The following is a 24,175-nucleotide window of genomic DNA, read 5'->3' on the forward strand; positions in this document are numbered from 1 at the left end:
TTTGAGGGGAGGTAGAAGATTGCCTCAGGGCATGTGAATCCATTTGAACCCAATTCCACCTTCCCTTGCAATATTCTTGGCGGTGAAGGGGCAGAGATGTGAAGGCCTAGGGGTAAAAAAATACTTGGAAATTTCAGGAAAGAAAAGGATTTTTTTGTCTGATTCTTCCCCACTCCTTTTTGCAATGAAAAATTGGAAACTGGAGGGCACATTGAAAAAAAACCACCCTCCTGTGAAATATATTCTGTTCTGGAATTAGTGAAATACTTTTTAAGGGAAGGTTTTACTCTCAAAATGTGTAGTATGAAGATTTTAATGTAAGACAGTCTACAGCATTAGAGAACAAAAAACATGCATAGGATTGCTCTGCAAATTTCATGGATATAAGCTGTGTCCAATTGTATAAGTTAATTGGTGATAAATCAAGGTAGGCGGAACCTTTTTTCCATTGAGATCTGTATACCCTCAAGGATAATGTTTCAGGGGCACATGCTGGCAGTGGGTGAGGCCAGAACCACCACCCCTCTCTTTCTGTCACACACATACTCTCTAACTTGTTTCCTTCTAACATGTTTCTAACGCATATTTCTTTTGCTCCACTGTTGGCTCTGGTTAAATACATTTTGCCGACTTTGTGAAACAATACAAAAACTTGAAAAACCTGATGTGGGCATAATTCATTTATACCTGTCCCATTTTGTAGTTCCTTGAGTAACTCTCTCCTACTACAGCAAAAGAATGATGTTGTCTCAGCAGCCAACCAAAGCCTTATGAAGGCTAGCAAGAACTGCAGTGTAGACAGCTCTGCCCTTTCAGGAGGAGCTGACTGGACTGTTAAAGGGCCCTTGCCTCATTTTGTAGCCTGAGAGTTCTGTGAGGCTGAAGAGATGTAGATGCTGCTGGGGACTCATACTCTGAGGCAGAGGACGATGGCAGGGCTGTGTCCTCTGAAGGTACTGACTGTCCTACTCCTGAGGAAGGGCTCATCCTCTAATCCTGGGGCTCATTCTCATCAGAATCCTCTGATGCACACTGGAAGGGCTAAGGGCTGGGGGTCATGACAATATCCTGCCCTTCAATACCCTGTATTTCCAGAATGGCTTACATAATTTCAATAATAACACAAAATATAAAATAATACACCAAAACAAAAGACTCAGCAATATAAAACCTTGAGGGTTTTAAAAACAAAACAATAAAACAGAGTGGCATAAAACAAACAAGAAAACTTGTTTGTTTTAAAGCCTGGGAACTTCTTAAAAAAGTGTTTTCCTGGCACCAAAAATATATTGGAGTAGATGCCAGGCAGTCTTTGGGGAGAGCAATCCAGAGATAAAGTTTGCCTTTTTTACACTGGGTTGACATCTTCATTGAGCTGTCTGTCACAACCCCAAGATCTCTTTCTTGGTTGGTCACTGCTAGCTCAGATCCCATCAGCTTATACTTGAAGTTGGGATTTTTTGCCCCAACGTGCATCATTTTACACTTGCTTACACTGAATCGCATTTGCCATTTTGATGCCCATTCCCTCAGTTTGGAGAGATCCTTTTGGAGCTCTTCACAATCCCTTTTTGTTTTAACCACCCTAAATAATTTGGGGCATCAGCAAACTTGGCTACTTCACTGCTCACTCCTAGTTCCAGATCATTTATGAACAAGTTGAAAAGCATTGGTCCTATACAGATCCCTGTGGGACCCCTCTATTTACTTCCCTCCATTGGGAGAATTTACCATTTATTCCTACTCTCTGCTTTCTGGTCTTTAACCAGTTATTGATCCATAAGAGGACCTCTCTTATTCAATGACTGCTAAGTTTGCTCAAGAGTCTTTGGTGAGGGACTTTGTCAAAAGCCTATGGGAAGTCCAAGTAAACAATGTCTACCGGATCACCCCTGTCTACATGTTTATCGATACTCTCAAATAACTCTAAAAGGTTAGTGAGACAGGACTTACCTTTGCAGAAGCTCTGCTGATTCTTTTTCAGCAGGGCTTGTCCTTCTATATGCTTACTAATTTTATCTTTAATAATGCCTTCAACCAATTTACCCAGAACAGATGATAAGCTAATCAGCGTGTAATTTCCTGAATCCTCCCTGGATCCCTTTAAAAAAATTAGTGTTACATTGGTCATCTTCCAGTCCTCTGGTACAGAGGCTGATCTTAGGGACATGTTGCATATTTTGATTAGAAGATCAGCAATTTCATATTTGAGTTCTTTGAGAATTCTAGGATGGATACCATCTGGGCCTGGTGCTTTCACTTTATGAATAAGGTTGAGAACCTTATCTTTTGTCACCTCTATTTGCCTCAGTTCCTCAGACTCCCTTCTTGAAAACATCAGTTCAGGCAGAGGTATCTGTCCTATAGCTTCTGTAGTGAAGACCGATGAAAAGAATTTATTCAGCTTCTCTGCAGTCTCCTTATCCTACTGTAGTACTCCTTTAACTCCATTGTCATCCAGTGGTCCAACTGCATCCCTAGCTGGTTTCCTGCTTCTGATATATTTAAAGAATTCTTTATGGTTGGCCTTGATACTGTTAGCGATATGCTCTTCCAAATGCTTTTTTGCATCTCTTATTGTCTGCTTGCATCACCTCTGTGCAAGCGTGTGCTCCCTTTTGTTTTCCTCACTTGGGCAAGACTTCCATTTTCTGAAAGAAGTCTTCTTTCCTCTAATAACTTCTTTGATGCTTCTCATCTATAGTGGAACACATTCCACTATGAAATATCTATTAGTGAGCATGCTGTTTTTTGTTTCCTATTTCTGTATGACTTGATAGAAAAGGAGAGTCATTTTGCATCTGATCTTGTAGAAGGTAGGAGGAATAAGTGAGATGTGCACCATGAGTCTTCTGTATATGTAAATTGGAGGGTCTTGTCTCACTTCATTCTGGGCTTTCATTAAGGTGGAAGCTGTACAAGACTTTATTTCCATTTCTGCCTCTTCCAGAAATCTAGGGTGCAGCAAGAGGAAATCTCCTCCCAAGTTCTACATAAGCCTGGATGTGTGTGTGTGCATGCGCATGTGCATAGAGGTTTGTCTCTTGCACTTGACATTTTGAAAGACACACCCCGAGTTCTTCACAATATGCAGAGTATTCCAGGAAGTGGAAAAAGTGGTTGCCATTGGCAAACTGGTGACTGAATTTGTGGATCCCTGGTTATGTCAGAATAGAATTCTGTAACTGGAAAGAAACACCAATAAGATACACAAATCGAGAACTTTCAAATGGGTTAATTAGTGCTTTATCTTTTTAGAAATGCCCCCTTTTAAAAAATTGCAACTGATAAGCACTGCTCTCCCTTATCTTATAGAGAAAGTAAATGGTCAGGTTTTCTTTTACATGTTCAAGGACCAGAAACCATACTTCAGAAAAAATTAAGGGTTGATCACTCACAGTGAAATCCTATACATGTCTATTCAGGGACTTACTCCTAGGTGAAGGCTGCTTTTACACTAAAGAAAACTCCTGCAGTCCTCCCGTTCTGGAGCCTTTCCACTTCTATTGCAGGCTGCCGGACAGTGACCATTGCTGAGAGGGGAAGCTTTTAATTTTCAATGTTCTATAGACCTCAATGAAACAGCGTCATCTAGTGGCTGTTTTAATTGTGTTACATTCCAAGTTTAAAAAATGGTTCATTAGATCTGGATCTATTTGAGACTGAAAAAACAGGAAATACTTCTGGATGTTCCTTGGGGATTAACGATGCCATGAAAAGGACCCGCACGCTTCTGTGAGTGAGCAATCTCAATTGCAGGATAAAAGCTCTGTGTGAAGAAGCCCAAAGTGTGAATAGTATGGGTAGGGAACCTTTTTTTTTCTGTCAAGGCCCTGGAGTTATCTGTTGGGACCACTGTCTTCTCTCTTTTTTTGCCACCCCCTTCCCCCTCTGTCTGGCAACTTCCATCTCCTCCTCCTCCCTCACTTCCCCCCTCCCACACATTTGGCTGCTGAGGAAGGAACAGATTGGTCTGAACTGAACTGATTGCTTGCAGAGGGTTTTTAAAATTAGGACGAGACCTAGGACTGCAGTTTGCCCATCCCCATTTCAGTGATTGCGCTATTCCTGAATGACAAACTATACACAGTGATGGCATTTCATATTGTAAAGTAGCCTTCCCCAACCTGGTGCCTAACACAGCTGGCTGTGGGATTATGGGAGTTGTAGCCCATCACACCTGAGGGCAAGAGGTTGGGGAAGGCATTTCCTCTCATTTATTGGTATTTCCAATAAATCGGTATTTCCTCTCATTTAGGGAGGAGAAATTCAGGGAGTGCTTCTAAGTGAAGAATTTTTCTCTCTTGATTAGAACTTGACCTCAGAGGCTTCAAAAGAAGAGGTTGTCAGTATTAAGCTAAAATATACGCCAAGACCTCCTCTCTTGACAGTTGCAACAAGATTTAAATTGTGGCCTTGGCTTTTTTTATTAATGATTACAGAGGAGGAAGTGGTGGAAGAGGTATACTTGTGTTGTTTTGCAAGGGCAGCTTGGACTTCATTGAATGGGAATAATATGTTTACTTGAGAAAACTCAATGAGACCTGCTATTATACCTGCAGTATTAAAAGAGTGAGCAGTAGAATTATCAGACTCCTGTACTGAAGCATGGCTCTAGGAATTGTCTGTTTTAGTTGTACCTCAGGATTGCTGTGAGAATGAACACAACACTGCTTGCTTGCACACCAGCTGTTTAGTCTGGAATGGACATAATTTGCACACTTTGTTTTTACAGGGAATCGAGATGATGTTGTTGCCAACCCATTGCATTCTGGTGTTTTCCATGTTGGCCTTCTGTCTTTTTTCAGACCATATATGTGGCTTTTTTTAAAAAAAACACCAACCAAACATAATTGCAGTGTCAGCCTTTCCAGTGGGGATTGGCAAAGTGCTATTGAGAATGTTTAGGGATGTTGTGATTTGAATTGGTAGTTTCCACCTTGCCCCATGCTCCTAAAGCCATTAAGTAGTTTCTTCCTGTTTAAACCAGGGCATTCCTGATTAGTGAAATTGCCCTCTGACCACTCCACCTCCATATACCATGTACTCATATAAACATATATACCATGTCTGTATATATGCCTTCCAGGTTTAGGATTATACTTCATGCATCTGATGAAGTGGTCCATGAAAACACTCCTAATACATTTGTCAGTCTTTAAGGTGCTACAAGACTCTCTCATTTGCTCTAAAATGTCTGATCCTTTTAAATAATGTAGATGTAGTGAGAATAGTGAATTTTTAATCAGTCCTATCTGGTTAGCAATATAGAATTTGGTTTCATTCAAGTGGCACCATAGTAGAAAAGGCCCTGTTCTTAGTCTAGCCAGCCCTGTTTCCCATTATTATGGAGGGACTCTAAGCAAGGCCCAGTTGTTCCCCACGTTCCAACGTCATATAACCAGTAATATAATGAAGAGATTCTTGATACTTGGAGCTTGCACCTTGTTATAAGATTGTATTGATATCCATTCTTGGGGATGCATGGACCATTTCCAAGATTGGTCCATGCATCTCCAAGAATGGAGATGTCTTCAACCTTTTATCCCTTCTATTTCATGGATACTTGATCCTGTTACAGTAAATGTTTCCTATCTGATTCCAAAGAAATAAAACACCTCCACCAAGATACTAATTAGTCTCCTTTTTGTGATAGTTAATTAAGCTGATGGCATTTTTCTTGACTTTTATCAATAATTTATATATGAAACGTATGACAATATTTTTCCCATTGACACATTACTTTCCTAATAAATATATCTCCCTGTCAGAAATGAAGTATAGCTAATCATAATTAAAAAATAATATGATCTAGCAAATAATACTGTTTGGTTCAAATGTAATTCAACGATTTATGCTCCAATTTTCTTACTATATTTTCACTTAAAATTAGTGGCATTGAGATAATCTTGTGCTTCATCTTTTGTTCCTCTTTTTGTAAATATCTTTCTATGGCCCATACATTTTATGACATGCCCTTTTATTGAGCTTCATAGTAAAGTTAAGCTAGCAATGTTTTGTTCAGAGATGGGTTTCTAAGCAGAGCTTTTAATGCAACACATGTTTCAGACTGTACTGTTGTTGTTTTTTAAATGAAGTATTGCAACGTTACCAAATTGCTCTTGAACAATTGGTTATTCTTTGTACAGTGTTGCGTATATACTAATTTTGTAGATTAATATCTGTGGACATTGGAACACTGGGTTAGAGCTATGGAGCTCATTGGGTAGCCTTTGTGCAAGTGACACTGTCTCTCTCTCTCCCTGTCTCCCTCGTCCTTTTTGTACTTCAACTCCCATCAGCCCTAGCCAGCATGGCCAATTGTCAGCATGATGGGAGTTGTCCAAAACATCTGGAGGGCAACAAGTCGGAGAAGGGTGCTCTAACCTGTCTTGCATGGCTCTTTGGAAGAAGGGATGGAAATGTAAAGACTAAACACTAATTTTGTGCAGATGTTGAGCCTCCCCCCTTTAAAAACATTTCATAAGAGAACCTTATGTTTGGCAAGTTTTATTCCCCCTTTTCTGTCCTCTCCTCCAAATTATACTTATGGGGAGGAAATATAATAACCACCTTTTCAGACAGCTGTGGGCATACTCATAAACAGCGCCCATTCTAATATTTTACTTTTCTTGCTAGACTCTTGACCAGAATTATCATAGGAGCTGAATGTCATATTTCCTCCTTGAAGTAGCATGGAGCTGTAATTTTACCGTTGTTATTATATAAATGATTTTTCATTTGAGTAGTTTTTAATAGACAAAAGAATAGTTTAAGTATGTATATATATTAAAGAAGCTTTGCAGACAGAAAGGAACTTTTGGTTATTTTGTTTTTATCATTGAGACAGAGTAATAAAAATTTCATTTCTTTCAGTTTCAAGGACTTTAGTGCAAACTATGAAAACAGAAAAATGGTGTTGATGTATCATGTAACTGAAATCAAAAGTGCATAGGGGGCCAGTTCATGCAGTTTGTCAGGTGACATTTTCATGTTGCAAGGTGCAGTTGATTCAGACCTTTTAGGTGTTTTGTTGTGTGTGTGTCCTCCCCGAATGTAACCCTCCTGGGCAGTATCCAACAGTGTCATTCTGCAAACTCGAATACTGGTAGCAGAGCTCCATTGAAACTTCCCATTGCACAAGCTTTTGGAATCACAAGATTTCCATTTGTACAAGCTTTTCCTGTTGCACAATATTGGAATTGATTGAGACTTTTTTTTTTAACCCCCCCCCCCCATGTGTGTATGTACATTTGGGATGAAAACAGGTGTGTGGGTGGGTGGGTGGGTGGCAGGGGGAAGCTTAAACCCTCCTCTCCCAGTGCCACGGTCCCAATCCAAATTGGAGCTGTGCATGCTTGCAAGACAGGAAAACAATCATATGTAGTTCCACTATGCATGATTAGGAGAACATTTCGTTTGGCCCTTACTTGTTTTGAGTAGAGATTTATTAGCACACTGAATGAATTGACTTCCAAAGACCTAGTTCAGCTTCAGTGCCTCTGAATAATTAGAATAAAAATCAAAAGTTAACCCAGAAGAACTTTAAAAAATCCCATCAGTCACAGTCTCCTGTGTGACAAACATGTGGTAAAGCAAGATTGATAAAAATCAATGATTTTTTTAAAAATCGGATTTTTAAAATTTAAAACCAGATTTTGAAATTTTCTTAAAACAATTAGTAAAAAAAGAGCCTAGCCTAGGTCAAAGATATAATCATGAATACTAAATATACAGCTTCTAGTTATATTCTGTGAATATGTTAACAGCAGTTAAGGAGATGGGAAATAACCTGATCAGTCCTGTTCTGCACTGCAGGTGGTATACAGAAGTGCATGCTGTCTGTCTGTCTGTCTCTCCCTCTGAACCTTGCCTCTCTCCAAGTGCAAAGATAGAGAAGGTCAATGAATAGAGAATTTGGGGAGATGGAGTAGATCTGAACAAGGTGGAGGACTCTGGATATAAATGCAAGGGATGGGGAGGGGAACAGAAAGTGAAACCAAAAGTGAACCGAACATGCAGTCCTTTCTCCTGAGGAAGCTGCTGATGCATGTATCCTCCACTGTGTACCAACCTTCTAATGAAACCTACATCTCTGTACTTATACTAAAATTATGATTAAATATAATCTTCTTCACTAGTGATTTAAACTGTGATTTAAATAATTAAAATTGAGTCCTTCAGAGAAGTGATTTAAATCAATTTGATTTAAATCAAATCAACCTTGCCTTAAAGCAGGCAGGAAAAATCCAAAGAACATAACAAGAGCCACACTGGATCAGACCAAGGGTACATCTCATCCAGCATTTTGTTCACATAGTTGCCAACCTGCTGCCAATGGGAAAGCCCCAAGTAGGACATGAGTGTAAAAGCAGCTTCCCGCTTGTGTTCCCCAGCGTCTGGTGTACTTGGGCATACCATCTCTGATACTGGAGGTAGGATATAGCCATCAGGACTAGGAGCCATTGATAGCTTTATCCCCCATAACTTTGTCTATTCCAAATCCTCATTCAAATGCAAGTGTCTGTCTTTCTTTCTTTCTTTCTTTCTTTCTTTCTTTCTTTCTTTCTTTCTTTCTTTCTGCTCTTAATTCATCTCTTCCTCATGGGATCAGCTTGTTTTTCTCTAAGGCAAACTCTTTGTCACATTGGGCAATAATGTTTTGACTGGCTTTTCACTGTTATGCCTTGAAGCAACCAAGGGGGTGTTTCCACCAGCGATTTACGGGTTAAAATGAGGGTTGGTTTCTGTCTTTGTTTTCTCCCCCCGCCCTCGTTTCCCAGCACAAGCATATGTGTGTCTACTCAGAAGTAACTCCCATTGTGCTCAGTGAGGCTTGCTCCTGAAATGCAGGTGCATCTGGACTTTTAGGGGAAAGGAGAGAGTGGGGGAAGCTTCTCTTATTGGTGGAGCAGCCCCTGCCAGTCAGATGATGTTCACTCCAACCCCCACCAGGAAGTATGTTCTGTGAAGTGATTTTTACTGGGCTGGAGAATATGCTCGTGGAACCCTGCTCACAGCAAAGCAAATTCCTTTTAAAAAATCCGGTACTCTTCCATTAGCTTCTCCTTTCATTGTCATGGAAACACAGCCCAAGTCAACATTTCATGTTGTCAGAAAGAAAAAGAATAGGACAGAAAATAATAACAAATTATACCCCACTTTTGAGTGGAGAACAATGACACATTGATCATTTGTTCTGACCCCAGCTTGTTATTTTGCCTTCTGCTCTGTACTCAGGTTTCCCATTTACAGCAGGAATCAGCACTCAGAGCAGAATGCAGCATCTGATGCTGCTGTTCTTAATGGCTGCCTGTTGGCTTTATGAACACTGTGTAGCAGGTAGAAGAAGGTATATCTGACCTGGAAGAGTAAGATGTCTCTCAGACACAGATCAAGAGTGCATTCAGCTCTGTCAGCTTGTCCATAGAGGCCTGAGACATCTCCTGCAATTTCTGGAGCCACATCTGAGGACTGGCAGAACTTCCTGATGGAAAATGAGAGTGGTGAGAGTGACGGACTGGGAGCCGGGAGATCCGGGTTCTAGTCCCCACTTGGCCATGGAAGCTTACTGGGTGACTTTGGGCCAGTCACAGACTCTCAGCCCAACCTACCTCACAGGGTTGTTGTTGTGAGGATACAATGGTGAGGAGGAGGATAATGTAAGCCGCCTTGAGTTCCTTGCAAGAGGGAGAAAGGCGGGGTATAAATGCAATAAATAAATAAATAAATAAATAAATAAATAATAAAATCCCACCTATCCAAAGGATGCTTATCAGTCTCATGGTTCTTGCGTCTGGATCATTTCAAAGAGGGGTTGCTGGAACCATTAATCTCTCACAGTCCTCTGTCATGTTTTTAGACATGTTAGACATGTTTTTGAAAGCCATGGTGCATCATGTTAATGATTTCATTCCCTTTCCTCAAGAGGATGTTGAAATATCTGCAATCAAAGCTGATTTTTTTGCTCTTGCTGGTGTACCAAATGTGATAGGCTTGGTAGATTGTAGCCATATCTCTATAAATCCATATCCCTATAAATCCATCTTGGATTCAGAGACCAAGTTTAGGAACTGCAAGAAGTTCCACAGTCTTAATCTACACTTTGCCTGTGATGCAAGAGGAACATTCACAAATCTGTGTGCACTATTTCCTGGAAGGACTCATAACTCCCACCCACCTATTCAGGATGTCTCCACTTGCATTTGCAGGACAGGGGTGGCTGCTTGGTGACTACCATTGTTGGTTAGGATGTGAGGGTCACTGTTGAGCAGAGCATAGAAACAAATAATCCCCCCCCCCGTATTACGGGTGATTGTGAATACCCCCTCCTACCATATCTTCTCACACCATACAGGAGGCGAACTTCGCTGCCACAGACAGCATATAACAAGGCACATAGGAGAACACAAGCTTTGATAGAACAGACATTGGGTCAACTGAAGATGAGGTTCAGAATTCTGCACTGGCTGCCCTTGTCTGGCAACAGAGAAGCCCATGAAGTAGTGATGGTGTTGCACAATATGATTACCAGGGATGCAATATCACCACCACTCCCACCAGTGAATCCCATACAGGAAAGCCATGTGCCTGTGCAGCCTATGGTGCAACAGGGACTATAGGTGTCCTAACCAGTTGGCAGTCTCTCTGAGGGATGGTTTTGTTCAGGACTATTTCAGCAACAATTTGCCACCTATGTAGAGTCGGTGGTTGCTTGCAAATTAGGATTTCACTGGAATGTTGCTAATTTGGGCATGCTGTATACTGTGCATACAAATAAAACCCAAGTCAGACACCTAGTGCCTCTTCCATCAATGCATGCACGAATGCATGCATGCTAATTGTAGTTGCACAATCTATTGCATAATCGCTTGCTCAGATGGAATTGTAGTTGGACCATCCCCTTGCACATAGTTCAGAACCTAGTTTCTGTTAGTGCAATGTCATTTGTGCTAGCACAGTGACACTGTTAGATACTGTCCCCTAATGGCAAATCCACTTTTTTTTTTATAAAGCATTTTGGTGGAAAAACTATTACAAAACATATTTATTATTAAATGTTTGAAATGCCCATAAAAATGGTTACTAAAATGCCAACCAAATAAAGAGAAATAGCAGGCTCATTTTTAATTAGAAAGAATGGGGACGGAAAATAGAATGACTGTGCTCTTAATAGCTATTATGTGGAGGTTTTGTAACAATCTAATAAACTAGTGTAAATCCCATGTAACTGGGGCTAGTAGTCTGAGAATGATTGGATAAAAATATATTTTCTCGTTTCCTTAGTGACTGAAACAACTTTACACTTTTAAAATAAATGTACTACAAATAAACAGGCAAAGGTGAAAACAACAACATTTTTTTTTAAAGATCATTTACCATTTCTTGAAGTTCTTGAGGTTGAAAACACATGATGTCAGATTAGGCGTTGTTTGGGGTGGAGCAAATAAACCAGCATGGAACCACTGAAGAATAGGAGACTGATGCGGTGCCAAGAAACATACTGTTTTGCTATTAAAGCTCAAGCTTTGAACTTTTTCAAAGTTTCAGAATTTGAAAATGTTTTTAAAAAACAATAAATAAAAATTAAATTAAGAAACAACAACCCAAGTTTCTTCCAGTTTATTGATTCTATTGCTTCATGTCAACTTTTTCTCTTCTTTCTGGTGCCTTGTCTATCTGTTTTCCTCTCTTGTTTTCCTCTTTCTTCTCCCTCTGGTGTCTTTTCAGCTCTTCCTCCTCAACTTCTATTCCTCCTCCTCCTCCAACTGTCACCAACGGACTTTTCTTCAGCCCCTTTCCCAACATTCTGTGCCTGTCCTTTCATTGGCCCAGCACTCTAAATGCTCACAGGAGTAAGCATTATTTCATGTGCATACAAACAGTGTGTCACATGTTACATTTCATGCACAGTGTGGAGTATATGCATTAACCTCCCCTTTGCCTCATCCTTCTCCCTTCCCGAGCTGCCCAAAGCTCAAGCTTTCAACCTTTTTGAAGTTTCAAAATTTTCTGCAGGTCTACACAGCTCAAGCTTCAGTTTAAAACAAAGATGAACAAAATTGGTCTGGTAGATCTCTAGTAATAAGCCTTACACTGCCATATTCTTATATAAGATGATGACGCCTAGTGGTGGTGGTGTGTTACCTCACCAGGGTAGCTTAAAATAAAACTTTATTTCAGGGCACTCATTGTTGGATGCTTACATGGTGGCTGGGTTTGGACATACATGTCTCGGGTTAATAAGCCATGATATGTCCCCATGTGTCACACCTTCCCCCTCCTTTCTTGGTGTGCTATGATTAACCCTGAAAGTCTTTAATTAACCCCACATTCCCATCATATCCAAATCAGAAAAATAAGGTTAAGTGGTTCAGAACAAGCCAAGGTCATAAACCACAGTTGGCATATGATCCTGGCTTTGTTCCAAACCATAGTATCCCAGTTCAGATGTAATAGAAAGGTATGGTTAATTGAAGACATCCTGGCTTATTGCAGCACACTGAGAAGAGAGGAGGAAGGCAGTAAGGGATGGTGTAGGGGTGGAGCACATGGATATGAGGCTTATTAACCCAAAATACTGATGTCCAAACTGAGTCAGTGTGTTTCTTTAGTCTAAATTATAGGGATGTACGAAACTCACCTTTTTGCGGAATTTTTTGCAGTGGAGGGGGAGGTGCTCTGTCCCTCCCCCTGGAATCCTCAACGGGGGGGTGGCGATCCAGTCCTCCCCCCCAGAATCCTGCCCGGCCAGCTCCGCTCTGTGGCGGTTCCGCGGAGCAGCTGGCCAGGGCCATCCGCAGCTGGATTTCCAGCCACGGACGGGCTGCTGCAGACGCCATTTGTGTCCAGCCAGGCTGCCATGATAGGCTACATAAGTATTTATGTAGCCTATCACGGCAACCCAAAAAAACACAAAAAACAAAAATGGCGTACGCAAATGGCAGCAGCTACCGGTGGCCACCATTTGCATTCACTATTTTTCGCCGTTCTAACCTACGTGAATATTTACGTAGGCTATTACGGCGAAAAAAGGGGGAATGCAAATAGCGTAGTGGGCGCTATTTACGTTCCTTTTTTCCCCGCTGTAATAGCCTACATAAATATTTACGTAGGCTAGAACGGCGAAAAATAGGGAATGCAAATGGCGGCTGCCGTAGCCGCCGCCATTTGTGTATGCTGGGTTTTTTTGGGGGTGGGGGGTTAGCCGTGATAGGCTATGTAAATACTTACATAGCCTATCGCAGCTGCAAGGACGCCAATGGCGGCCACAGCAGCCTGGCCACGGCCGGCCAGGAGACCAGCTGCCGGAGCCGCCGGCGCCGGAACCACTGGCGCTGAATCCACTGCATCCGCCCCAGGTAAGTTCCGTCCCAGGGGGATTCCATGGGGGAGGGCAGGGGGGCAGGGGGGCAGGAGGCCATTCCGCCACAGATTCTGTGGCGAATTCTTTAGAATCTGGCCTCACTGGAATCTGTGGCAGAATTCTCTGCCATCTCTACTAAATCGTACATTCAGTCATTGAGAGTTACATTGTAGTTTGGAGAAGAAACTGAAAACATCCCAACTTTGCTTCTGATGAGGTGGGCAGAAGTTCTACCAGGCAAGCCAAGTAAAATGTCAAACTTTAAAAAAAAAATATTTCCTGTTCCCGCACATCAAGAGCTAAGATTGAAGATTATCTTTAAAAACTGTAGGGACAATACAGCAGATGTTAGTAGCAATGGAATGGGTCTTAGGGCCAAACTATACATGATGCAGGAGAAACTGATTGAATCTCCTTTTAATAAACAAACGTTAATGCAGCCAGTATGAGTGAGGGTCAGTACAGCTGTCCTTTTCACTGAAAAGGGGGAGAAATTGTTCAACCCTTTCCTCTCTGTGCCATTTTACCAATCACCATTGCCCTCTTCCAGGCGCTAATTGTCCCCAGAGGTAGCAGTTCCATAGCACCCACAAGAGGTAGTAAATATTAACCTACCATATGTGGGTTGCAGGTTCTGTGATCTCTCTTGAGGAGACCTGATGCATGAAAGGGCAGGAATAAATCCCTTTGAGAGAAACTTAAACTATTGGGCAGGATAGCACGTGGATTTCGCTTGTTCCTACCTGCCTGTCTCCCTACCTTGGACTCTCATTGAGTTTCATCTACATGCACAAACACTTTAGGTTGTGCTAGACATGTGTATGCTAGACACAGAGAAACCAAAGAGAAGGTGAAGATGGGAAAGAGAATCCCCTCCTTTTAAAATGTCACTGTTACTAGTAACATTCATGATATTTTAGGGATCATTGGCTTAATTTACGCAGTCAAGATTCAGGGCTTCTCCACACAGAGGCTTTTTGTCCCATAATTTTACTGGGGCTTCAGTTTCTGGATTCTTTCCGGGATTAAGATAGCCCTTTATATGCGCTTCCCTTCCCCCCCTTTTCCCCTTTATCCACAAGTTCTATATGTTTCATTTATACAGCCACTAGATGGTGCTGTGGTCTAGTGCCTCTTATTGCAGGATTTCCTCTTTCACTGAGAAATGGAAAATGGATCTGTTTGTTACTACATTATTTCCGTTTCAAATTAAGCTGCGGAAGTGCTTGGGAAGTATGAGAGAGGCACTGGAGGTTGACGACGTCATGTAAAGGACCCGCAAACTTCCGTGTGTGATTAATCTCAATCGTAGGATAAAAGCCCCATGTAGAGAAGCCCTCTGAGCATGTTGTCTGGAGTTGCTATCCCAGGTTGTCCTGAGACAGCAACTCTAATCTTGTTCCTGATTCTTTGGTTCATTCACAGGCTCAGTGGAAATGTAAACTCAGCTGCCTCCAGCGGTGATAGCTCTGTTCTTTCTGTGACCTCTATGGACAAAAGAAAAGAGAGGAACCCTTGATCTTGCCAAGGTTTCTTGTCTTCTTTTCAGTTTGTTTCATTATACCATTGAATGGGGGAACAAGTTACAAATTGAAGTAAGTTTGGCCCCAGAATAACTGATTTGGCAGCCTTGCTCAGCTGCACCAGAGTAATCGGGCTCTGCCTCAACATTTTGGGGTAATGCTGAGGCAGCCTTGTAAAGAAGCTCACAAACGTTGGTAGGCTGCACATTTTTGAACTAGTCTTCTAGGTCTTAGCAGAGGAGGGACAGAGAATTTCATCCCTCATGCAGCAGCCCACTGCATTTCTATGCTGGATGTGAAGGCTTTCTTCCTCTGGGAGACAATTTGGTTTTTATGCTGGGTGCAGAGAAGGGACAGAGTGCTCCATCAGCTCACTCACCTGCATGCGATTCAGTGAGCTCACCTACATGCAGTTTCTTGTTTATAGCTACCAGGCTAGTGTTTGACTGCAAGGCTGTGCTAAGGTATGGGAATACACATTACATTTATCATGGGGAAGATGAAGATGGAAATGACCTTGGTGTGGTGGTGACTGTATGGGGGGCTCTTCCACCTTGTACCAGGAATACATAGAGCATCTGAACAAGTGGTTCTTTTTGGAGTGGAGAGTTTCTATGTCAGCATCACCTAAGGCTCTTGACACTGGCATGGAAAATCTCCACATTGGGGAGAAAAAGACCAACATGGAAAGCCGTCACATGAAATCTGTCATTCCCCTTTCTCTTTATGATAAAGGTAGTATGGACATCCAAAGAGTAGCAGAGAATATGTTTTCCCTAACTGTGCTTTGAATCTGTTTGTCAGAATTATGCAAATTGTATACAATTGCAAGCAACTAAAATAAACACCGTATTTGTAGTCCTCTGTCTGTTGTGCATCATACCCTGTAACCTAATTCTGCAAAATAGACCCAAGCAATTCTTTCCTCTCTCTCCCTTGGGCCAGGCCAGATACACTTTTTTTTTTTTTACAGTTGCGAGAAGAGGATGGGAATTGTTATTAGTAAGGATTACCCTTTTGGCACAGAGAAATGTAGGAGGTAATGTTGCATGTTGTAACACTACATAAGCAGATTTATTATTACTACTACTAGTAAGGAAGTGCCTTAAAAACAAGGTGTTGTGCAGAAATTAAATGTAATATAACAGGCTCTGCCTGCAGGCTTGCAATCTAAGAGAGATAAGACCTTTAGGAAGGGGAAGGAATACTGAAGGAATGGAATTCAACAGAGTCTATTAGGTGACACATTAGAATATATGGGAATGCATTGTCAGCATTGTTAGAATATGATTAGGGAATACATCAATGCACTAAATATAAATGCTTTTATTACAGGCAGGTACCAATTGCAGGTAACATACATCTGAAACCCTTATCTCTGTCCTTTATTTGCTTAGAGTCCTGTGTTGAATTTGCCACATTTCCCTCTCATGGAATAATACCAAGCCTCAGCAAATTCAACACAGGACTTCAAAGCTAAGCAAATAAAGGGCAGAGATAAGGCTTGCAGATGTATGTTACAGGGAAATGACTTTATAACTATTTTACCTCAGTTCCAATTAAAAGTTTTGCAGGGACATGCATCACAGGTATCCCCAAACTCTTCCCTTTCTTTATACATGCTATGATACAAATGCTGTCGTAATAGTTTGGATGATCAGAGGAAAAAATTGTATTAAGCTTGGTAGGGTTTTTTTTTTTTGCTTGCTTGCTTGCTTGTTTTTTGGCAGCAGGGGAGAAAGGGGTCCCAGAATATTAATAGAAGCTGGAAACATGAAGCAGACATCCTTGTATTGCTCATCGCTGCCTCAGAGTAACCAAACTGTTTGCTGACTGACACAGGGTATAATTCTAGTCAGGCAGCGGATGATACTCTTGTCTTTTCAGCATCAGACCCAAACACATTGTGAGTCAACACTGAAACAAACAAGAATTCAGCCACACCATTAAGATTTCAAACAATGTGACTCTTGCAGCTTTTGCTCCTATATTTTCAACTCCCCTTTCCCTGTTCATGCGGCTATTTTGGCATTCTGTTCTCCACAAGATGTATTTGCATGATCTGGCAAGAGCTGTTTGAGCACAGAGTATGAGGCCGAAGCGGAGCTGAAGCAGCCTCTGGGGAAAGCTCAGTACTGCAGACCTCCCTTCCTTCTCCTCCCCTCCCATTCTTTCTCTGTCATGCTCTCTCTCTCTCTCTCTCTCTCTCTCTCTCACACACACACACACACACACACACACACCCTCTCTCCTGGAGAGAGATGGAGGACAATGTGCTGAAATGAAATGACACTGTGTGTGAGAGTGAGCGAGCAAGCAGAGCTTGTGAGGAAGGAGGGGCAGGGAGCCTTCTCAGGCCGTGCTTTTCATGGGCTTTGTTAGTGGGGTACGGTGCCCCTGCCATCTGCCTGTGGCTTCCAACCCTCAGCAGCGAGAGCCGGAGCTGGTTATCATAGGGTAAGTCAGAAGCAGTGAGACTGAAATGCCACTTAGTTCAAGATGGGTGTGAACGAATCTGTGTATGTGTGTGCATGTATTCTCAGCTCTTGGGTCTCTGGCCATTCACTGACCCGGCTGCAGATATAAAGAGCAGTACTCTCAGCCTTAAGGTGTACCATCCTTATGCATGGTTTGTGAAGGGAAGGGTGGTCTGCATGCATTGTGTGGCACCTACCTATGGTGCTGTTGCTGTGGTTCTCTGAAAATACGTTGCCTGCTTGTTAGTTTGCGCTAGGGAGGTAAATACCATAGTGCAGGGTAGAATGTGAGAATGAACACACTGCAAATAGTAAAACTGTAAATATGGTTTCAATAGTGTAAAGGGGAAACAGTTTGCTTTAGGTTGCATTTATATGGTACTTTTAATGTACTAAGGGGCTTTTGAATCTCAGGTGAAGCTGTACGACATTCTGCAACATTTTTTACAGGGCAAGTCATCCCATACAAGTGCTAATAAAAACTCTGTATGACGTAAGCAAGTGTTATGGAGGCGTCTGCCTTTCCACATAGATTCGGCTTGAAAGAGTTTGAATATGCTTAGTGGTGCTCTATTTCTATACCTTTTTGTACTTTAGAGCTGTGAGGATCTCCATAGAGAACTATCACAAAGGGGGAGCTTATTACTGAGAAGGTTATGATTTCAAGTTCACTATCCCACCTCAAGCAGTATGTGTCTTTTATAAGGAAGTGGCAGACCCTAAATTTTCCTTTAAAATGTCAGCTGGAAGGGTCTACTAATCAGTAACCACAGTGGGTAAATGAATAAGCTAACTTGTACTTCACAGAAGAAAACAGCACAGATGTTTATCTAAATGGTAGCATGGTAGAAAATGTAATGTTGTGAAAAGAATTTGCTTGGTATGTATTACATTGCACAATATTGTATTTAGGAAAAGTAACTTTCTTTGGAAAAAGTTGTATTTCTTATTTTTCATTTAGGTATAGCATGCATGTATTTATATATGAAATGCACTTGTTAAACAGAAGCATGTGAAGGAGGCAAATATCTGTGCTGAGAGACATACACATTGATGTAAAGCATGGGTGGGAAACTTGTGGCCCACTACATGATGATGGATTTCAGCTTCTGTCAGCCTCAGTCAGCATGGCCTATTTTCAGGGATGATGGATGTTGCAGTCCAACAATATCTGGAGGGCCACAGGTTCCCCGCCCTTGATGTAAAAGTATCTACATAGCATAAGGAACAGCTGATTGCCTGTCTTGCCCTTTGCATGTTCATTTTTTAAAAAAAATATGTGCATTTGTTTCCTGTAATGTGTGAACTGGCAGGGGAAAAAAAGAACAATTTTCATTTTCAGGTACTTTATTTTTCAAGCTACAGTAGCAGCAGCAGTATTTACATAGTGCTTTAGAGTATTCAAAACATTTCACATACATTGAAAGGATTATAATAATCCTGCAAGGTAGGTCAGTATTATTATCCACAAATGACAGTTGGGAAGCTGAGGATGAAAAAGAGTAGCTGACCTAAATTTATATAGTGAGTTTATGGCAGAGGTGAGATTGAATCTGGGGATTTTAACTACACCAGTGACGTCTACTATTTCTTGTTGTTTATGAAGAAGGTTTGCAGATATTCTTTTCAGTTTCAGCAAAAACTAATGCCCCTCACATCCAACTGGTACTAAAATTGGAAATAGGGTTTTCATCTAATTTTGAATATGGTTAATGTGCACCTTTCAATCAGCATCATAAATTCTAATCAGGTTAGCAAAGAATTACTAAAAAGGAATACCTGTGAATGTTTCTTGGTTCATCAAAGGCTTTTATTCCCCCTTGATGGTTCATTTATTGTGTGTTTGATATATACAGTAATTTACATCATCATCATTGTTGCTGTTTTATTATTTTACATTTATATTCTGTTTCCTGGCCAAAAATATTGCTCTCATAAGAAGCTTATTTGAGCAGATTGCTATTTTTCAAAAGGGGCATTTAATTTTATTGAATTAATAAAGGATCATGGTTTGCATTTTTCTAGTCATATAATGAATCTCAGCATATAATACATACTCTCTACCAGTGTAGTCCACTAGTATGTGTGGCAGCTGGCTATGGGCTTGATAAAACTCCCCATTTTTGCTGCCTGCTTCAGACTGCAGAAATTTAGTAACTAGCTTCTGTGCTGTGTTTGGCTTGAAGGGTTACCAGTTGTATATTCTTGTATAGCTTTTTAATCTAGCCTTTAAAATTATGTAGTTCTTATGTTTTAATGTTTTAATTATTTTAAATTGCCGTGCACCGCCTTGATGGCTTTTTAGCAAATAAGGCAGTATAAATGTAAATAAAAATAAATAAATGTATGTATGTGTAGGCCTGCTCTATGCATACTTCCTTGCTGTTGAGGTTACATGACTAGATTATTAGGTTTCCCCCATTCTCAATATTCTAAGTAATGTACCTGTGAAAACAGATATCTGCTGATTCCCTTTAGGGTTTCTGTTTTAGAAGATGAGGAACTGTTTGCTAAGGGAAGGGAGCTTGGGTTCTGAGGAGAAAGGTCCTGAAGAATCAGTGGACTCACTGAGTAAGTCAGTTTCCCTTTGTGAACAGATTCCGCTTTCTCTTTCTGAGGAGGCACAGAATGAAACAAATTTGCTGATTTGGGAAAGGTGTCGGTCGGCATCAGGGGAGGCTACTGATGTCCCCTTCTCATATGAACCAAATGCAGCTTAAATCTTTCTTAAATTACCATTGTGAGCTGCTAATAATTTGCTTCTGTGGAAAAGCCACCTGTGTTCAACCAATACAAGAAGATGATCATTTCTAGACCTACAGTGTATAAATAATAGAGCGTATATGTACCGAATAATACATTAGCAGATCAGCAACTATATGCCCTTGAACCATATCTAGCCCCCCAGACATCAATCTAAAGACAAAAAGAGGTATGTAGAAAGTGGTTTGTAGCAGCCAAAGTTGCTGCCAGGCCACTTGAGGGCAGGGCTGGCCTTCTAATTAGGCAGGCTGAGGCAAACGATTCAGGCAGCAGAAAAGGAACAGTGTTGAATTGCACCACTCTCCCACTCTTGCCAGGAGGGGTCTCCTTCTCCAGTGAGTGCTCTTGAGAGCCTTGCCAGCTGCTGTCCTGCCATGGCATTTGCTGCGGCGAGAAAGTGGCCGGTGGGGCTCTCTGGAGCAGCCTCCTGTCTTCCCGGCACATGACCTCACTCACCAGAAGTCTCGTGAGACCCAGCTGAAGTCTTGTGAGGGGTTGATTGAAATATTGCAAGACCTCCCACAGGCAGGAGAGAAGGTGGCAGCAGCAGCTTCTTGCCTTGGGCTACAAGATAGGTTGGGCCAGGCCTGCTTGAGGGCATAGAAATGGGAAGTCATGGTGCTGGCTCTGCACCTCTCACTCTTCAAAGTGCCCCTCCAGAAAACGTAGTTGCTAATCAGGAATGTTACTAATATAATCTTCAATTTAAATGTGTTGGTAGGCAGGCTAAAATTACTTGTGTGGCTTTCCACATAGCCAGCTACACTTTTAAACTGGGCCCTCAACCTCGACACAGGAAGCGTTGACATTCTAGGGCAAAATCCTCTGGGGCTGTGGATCCCCAGTTGTTGTTCAGTCGTTAAGTCATGTCCAACTCTTCGTGACCCCATGGACCATAGCACACCAGGCCTTCCTGTCCTCTGCTCTCCATGTGTTAATCCTACATGTATAGTTGGAGGGCCCGATTTAAATGTGAAACCAGCCTTGTATTAACTGCCATGGGCAAGTAACTTTAACCACCTAGTATAACGTATAAGTTGGCCCTATGTGGATTTAAGTAGAACATGCAGACACCTGCAACTATAAATGTCCATTAAGTCTTTATATTTTCTTTTCTTTTGGCCTCTGCCTACTGTACAATTAAGTTGACATTGAAAAGGATGCATTCTATGATGAAAAGTGATGAAATCTTGGTGACGTATAAAAAAATGAGATTAATTATGTCTGGTTCCCCCTGTCCCCTTTCTTCCCCCAGAAAAGGGCTGTCTAAAGGAGTTGCAGACTGTTGCTTCCAAGGGAAGAGTGAAGATTACCTTCCAGCGACTTTTACCAAAAGTGTACAAGAAGCAATTGACAACTATACCTTGTATGTATTAACTTCCCCAATCACATTTCTTTAAAAGAGGTAATTGTGGACTAATAGAGTAAATAAAATATTGTAAATTAATGTTTTTTAAACATGTTAGAGGCCAGCTTTCAAATAAAAATCTCACAAGTTCTACAGGGCTAGTGCAGTTCCCTTCTATGAGCCCAATTAGATATTTGGATCCTGGCTGGCCTTAACATACAGCATACTTTAGAGGCTTGTGTCTTCTGCTGAAATCAAAATTTCATTCTTCTGTAAGATTTTGTGGTGAGAAAAAGAGCTCAGGCTACTTTTATGTAACGAAGAAGGCCAGGGTACATCAGTGATCAGAACGGAGAATAGTGCAAATCTTTGAACAAGACCAATTTCAGAAAAGTCTGTATTTCTACAAGATTTTGCACAACAGAAAACTAGGAAATTAAATGTAAACAGTGGCAGATTTCAGGATGTGGTATACATATAGCACTATAGCATCAACAGCAGATTGTATGAAAAATTGCTGGCCTTTTGGCTTTATGATTGCAGTTTTTTTGCTTTATAGTGAGTGAGAGAGTGTGTGTGTGTGTATGCATATACACAATCTGCCAACTGAGGATAACACCACATGTACATGTAACCGTGGAACACATGTACATGTAACCGTTGAAGCCTATGACACGACTGGGTTCAGATGATCACACAGGGAGAAGAACCCATTGTGGATTATGCAAATGCTAAACCGGTGTCCATCAGCAGTAATGGACTGGATGAGAGCAAACAAATTGAGGCTTAATCCAGACAAGACAGAGGTGCTCCTGGTCAGTCGAAAGGTAGATCAGATCAGCTGGTGCTGGATGGGGTTACACTGCCACTGAAGACACAGGTTTGTAGCTTGGGTGTACTTCTGGATTCAGCCTTGAGCCTGGATGCCCAGGTTTTAGCAGTGGCCAGGAATGCATTTGCATAGTTATAGCTAGTACGCCAGCTGCGCCTGTTTCTTGAGATGTCTGACTTGGTCATAGTGACACATGCCTTAGTTACATCCCAGTTGGATTACTGTAACATGCTCTATGTGGGGCTGCCGCTGAAGACTGTTCGGAAACTTCAGCTGGTTCAAAGAGCTGCTGCCAGACTGCTGACTGGGGCTGGCTACAGGGAGCATACAACTCCCCTGCTAAAACAGCTCCACTGGCTCCCAGTCTGTTTCTGGGCACAATTCAAAGTGCTGGTCATGACCTATAAAACCCTATATGGTTCGGGTCCAGGTTATCTGAAGGACCGTATTCTCCCCTATGAGCCTGCTCGTGCCCTGAGATCTTCAGGGGAGGCCCTTCTTGTGGTCCCACCACCATAACAGGCTTGCCTGGGGGTAACATGGAAGAGAGCCTTCTCAGCGGCTCCCCAAGGCTCTGGAATTCCCTTCCCAGGGAGGCGAGAGTGGCACCCTCCTTGGTATGTTTCCGCAGGCAGGCAAAAACTTGATTGTTCCGGTAGGTGTTTTGGGATAGATAGTCTGGACCTGTGAGAATATGATGGATTGGTAATATTGTTTATATTGTTGTTGTCTTTTTAAATTCTGATATTTTATACAGTGTTAATATTATTGATGATTTAATTATATTTTTAACTTTTGTATATTTCTATTAACTTATGTGTTTTAACTGTATAAGTTTGTAATGCTGTAAAGACGCCTCGAGTACCAGTATTGGGAAAAAGGTGGGATAGTAGTAGTAAAAAAAATGCACAGTGACTGCCATTTGCATAATTCCCTGGGATTAGGGATGGCGGAGAATTTCTCCACGAATCTCGGGGAGGCCGAATGCCAATGCATTCGGCCCCCCAAAATTGTTGGTGAAATTCTCCTCCCCCCCCCCGGGATGGGGCTTACCTCCCTCGAATGTCCCTCTCGGCGGCGGGTCTCGGCGGCGGTTCGTCGGGGGCGGGGGTGGCGGCCGGTCTTCCGACCGGCTGCCGCCATTACAAAATAAAGTAAAAAAAAAAAACCACCCGTGATAGGCTACGTAACGATTTACGTAGCCTATCACGGCTAGATTTCCAAAGTCAGCTGTGATAGGCTACGTAAATCGTTACGTAGCCTATCACGGGTGTTTTTTTTCCCCCCGCTTTTTTATTTCGTGGCCAGGGAGACGGGGCGCTTCTCCCCGGCCTGAATTTCGGCCGGGCGGGGCACCTCCCCACCGGCCTGAACTTCAGGGGGAGAACCGAAGCACCTCCCCCCCACCGCGAAGCAAGCTGCAGGACCAGGTAAGTGCCTTTCGTACATCCCTACCTGGGATGCAGTGTGGGTTGGTGTGTTGTCCGAAGACGGTGCTGGGTGGTGGGTGGTTTCGTACCCCTACAATCCATGACTTGCTGTAGGGTGAGTACCAAGACACCTGTGCCACGCCGCATGCCAGGTTCGGACAACCCACCAACCTGCATTGTATCCTGGGGAATTATGGAAATGGCAGTTGCTGCGCAGCACGCACAGGGGCAGAGGGAGAAGCCATGATGGCTTTTTTCTCCCTACGTGATCGTCCGAACAACCCCAATAAAACTGATAGTCTTGAAGGTGTCACAAGGCTCTGTATATGTTTTTGCAGTAACATTCTAATACTGCTACTTCTACAGAATTTTCAAAGAGGTAGATGTGTTTACATGGAGAAAGGGCAGTTTTGGAAAGCCTCTTACAGTGCAATCC

The 24,175-nt window shown here is 42.0% G+C and overlaps 1 protein-coding gene across 2 annotated transcripts in view; it reads left to right on the forward strand.

Annotated features, from left to right (window-relative positions):
* The window catches only part of FAM149A (family with sequence similarity 149 member A), a 69,143-nt gene that overhangs the window by 11,415 nt on the left and 33,553 nt on the right, over window positions 1–24,175 (forward strand). Inside the window, exons 1-2 of one of the 2 annotated variants that reach the window (XM_084856627.1) lie at window positions 16,972–17,346; window positions 21,385–21,495. In XM_084856627.1, coding sequence (XP_084712753.1) covers window positions 17,258–17,346; window positions 21,385–21,495 — 200 coding nt within the window. In that variant the 5' untranslated portion in view covers window positions 16,972–17,257. Of the gene's footprint in view, window positions 1–16,971; window positions 17,347–21,384; window positions 21,496–24,175 lie in introns of those variants that run through there. The other variant, XM_084856625.1, reaches the window with a different exon arrangement.

Source organism: Heloderma suspectum, chromosome 5 (genome assembly GCF_057233095.1).
Source record: "Heloderma suspectum isolate Gila_16-S chromosome 5, 16-S_ref, whole genome shotgun sequence".
In the NCBI taxonomy this organism is placed as follows: Eukaryota; Metazoa; Chordata; class Lepidosauria; order Squamata; family Helodermatidae; genus Heloderma; species Heloderma suspectum.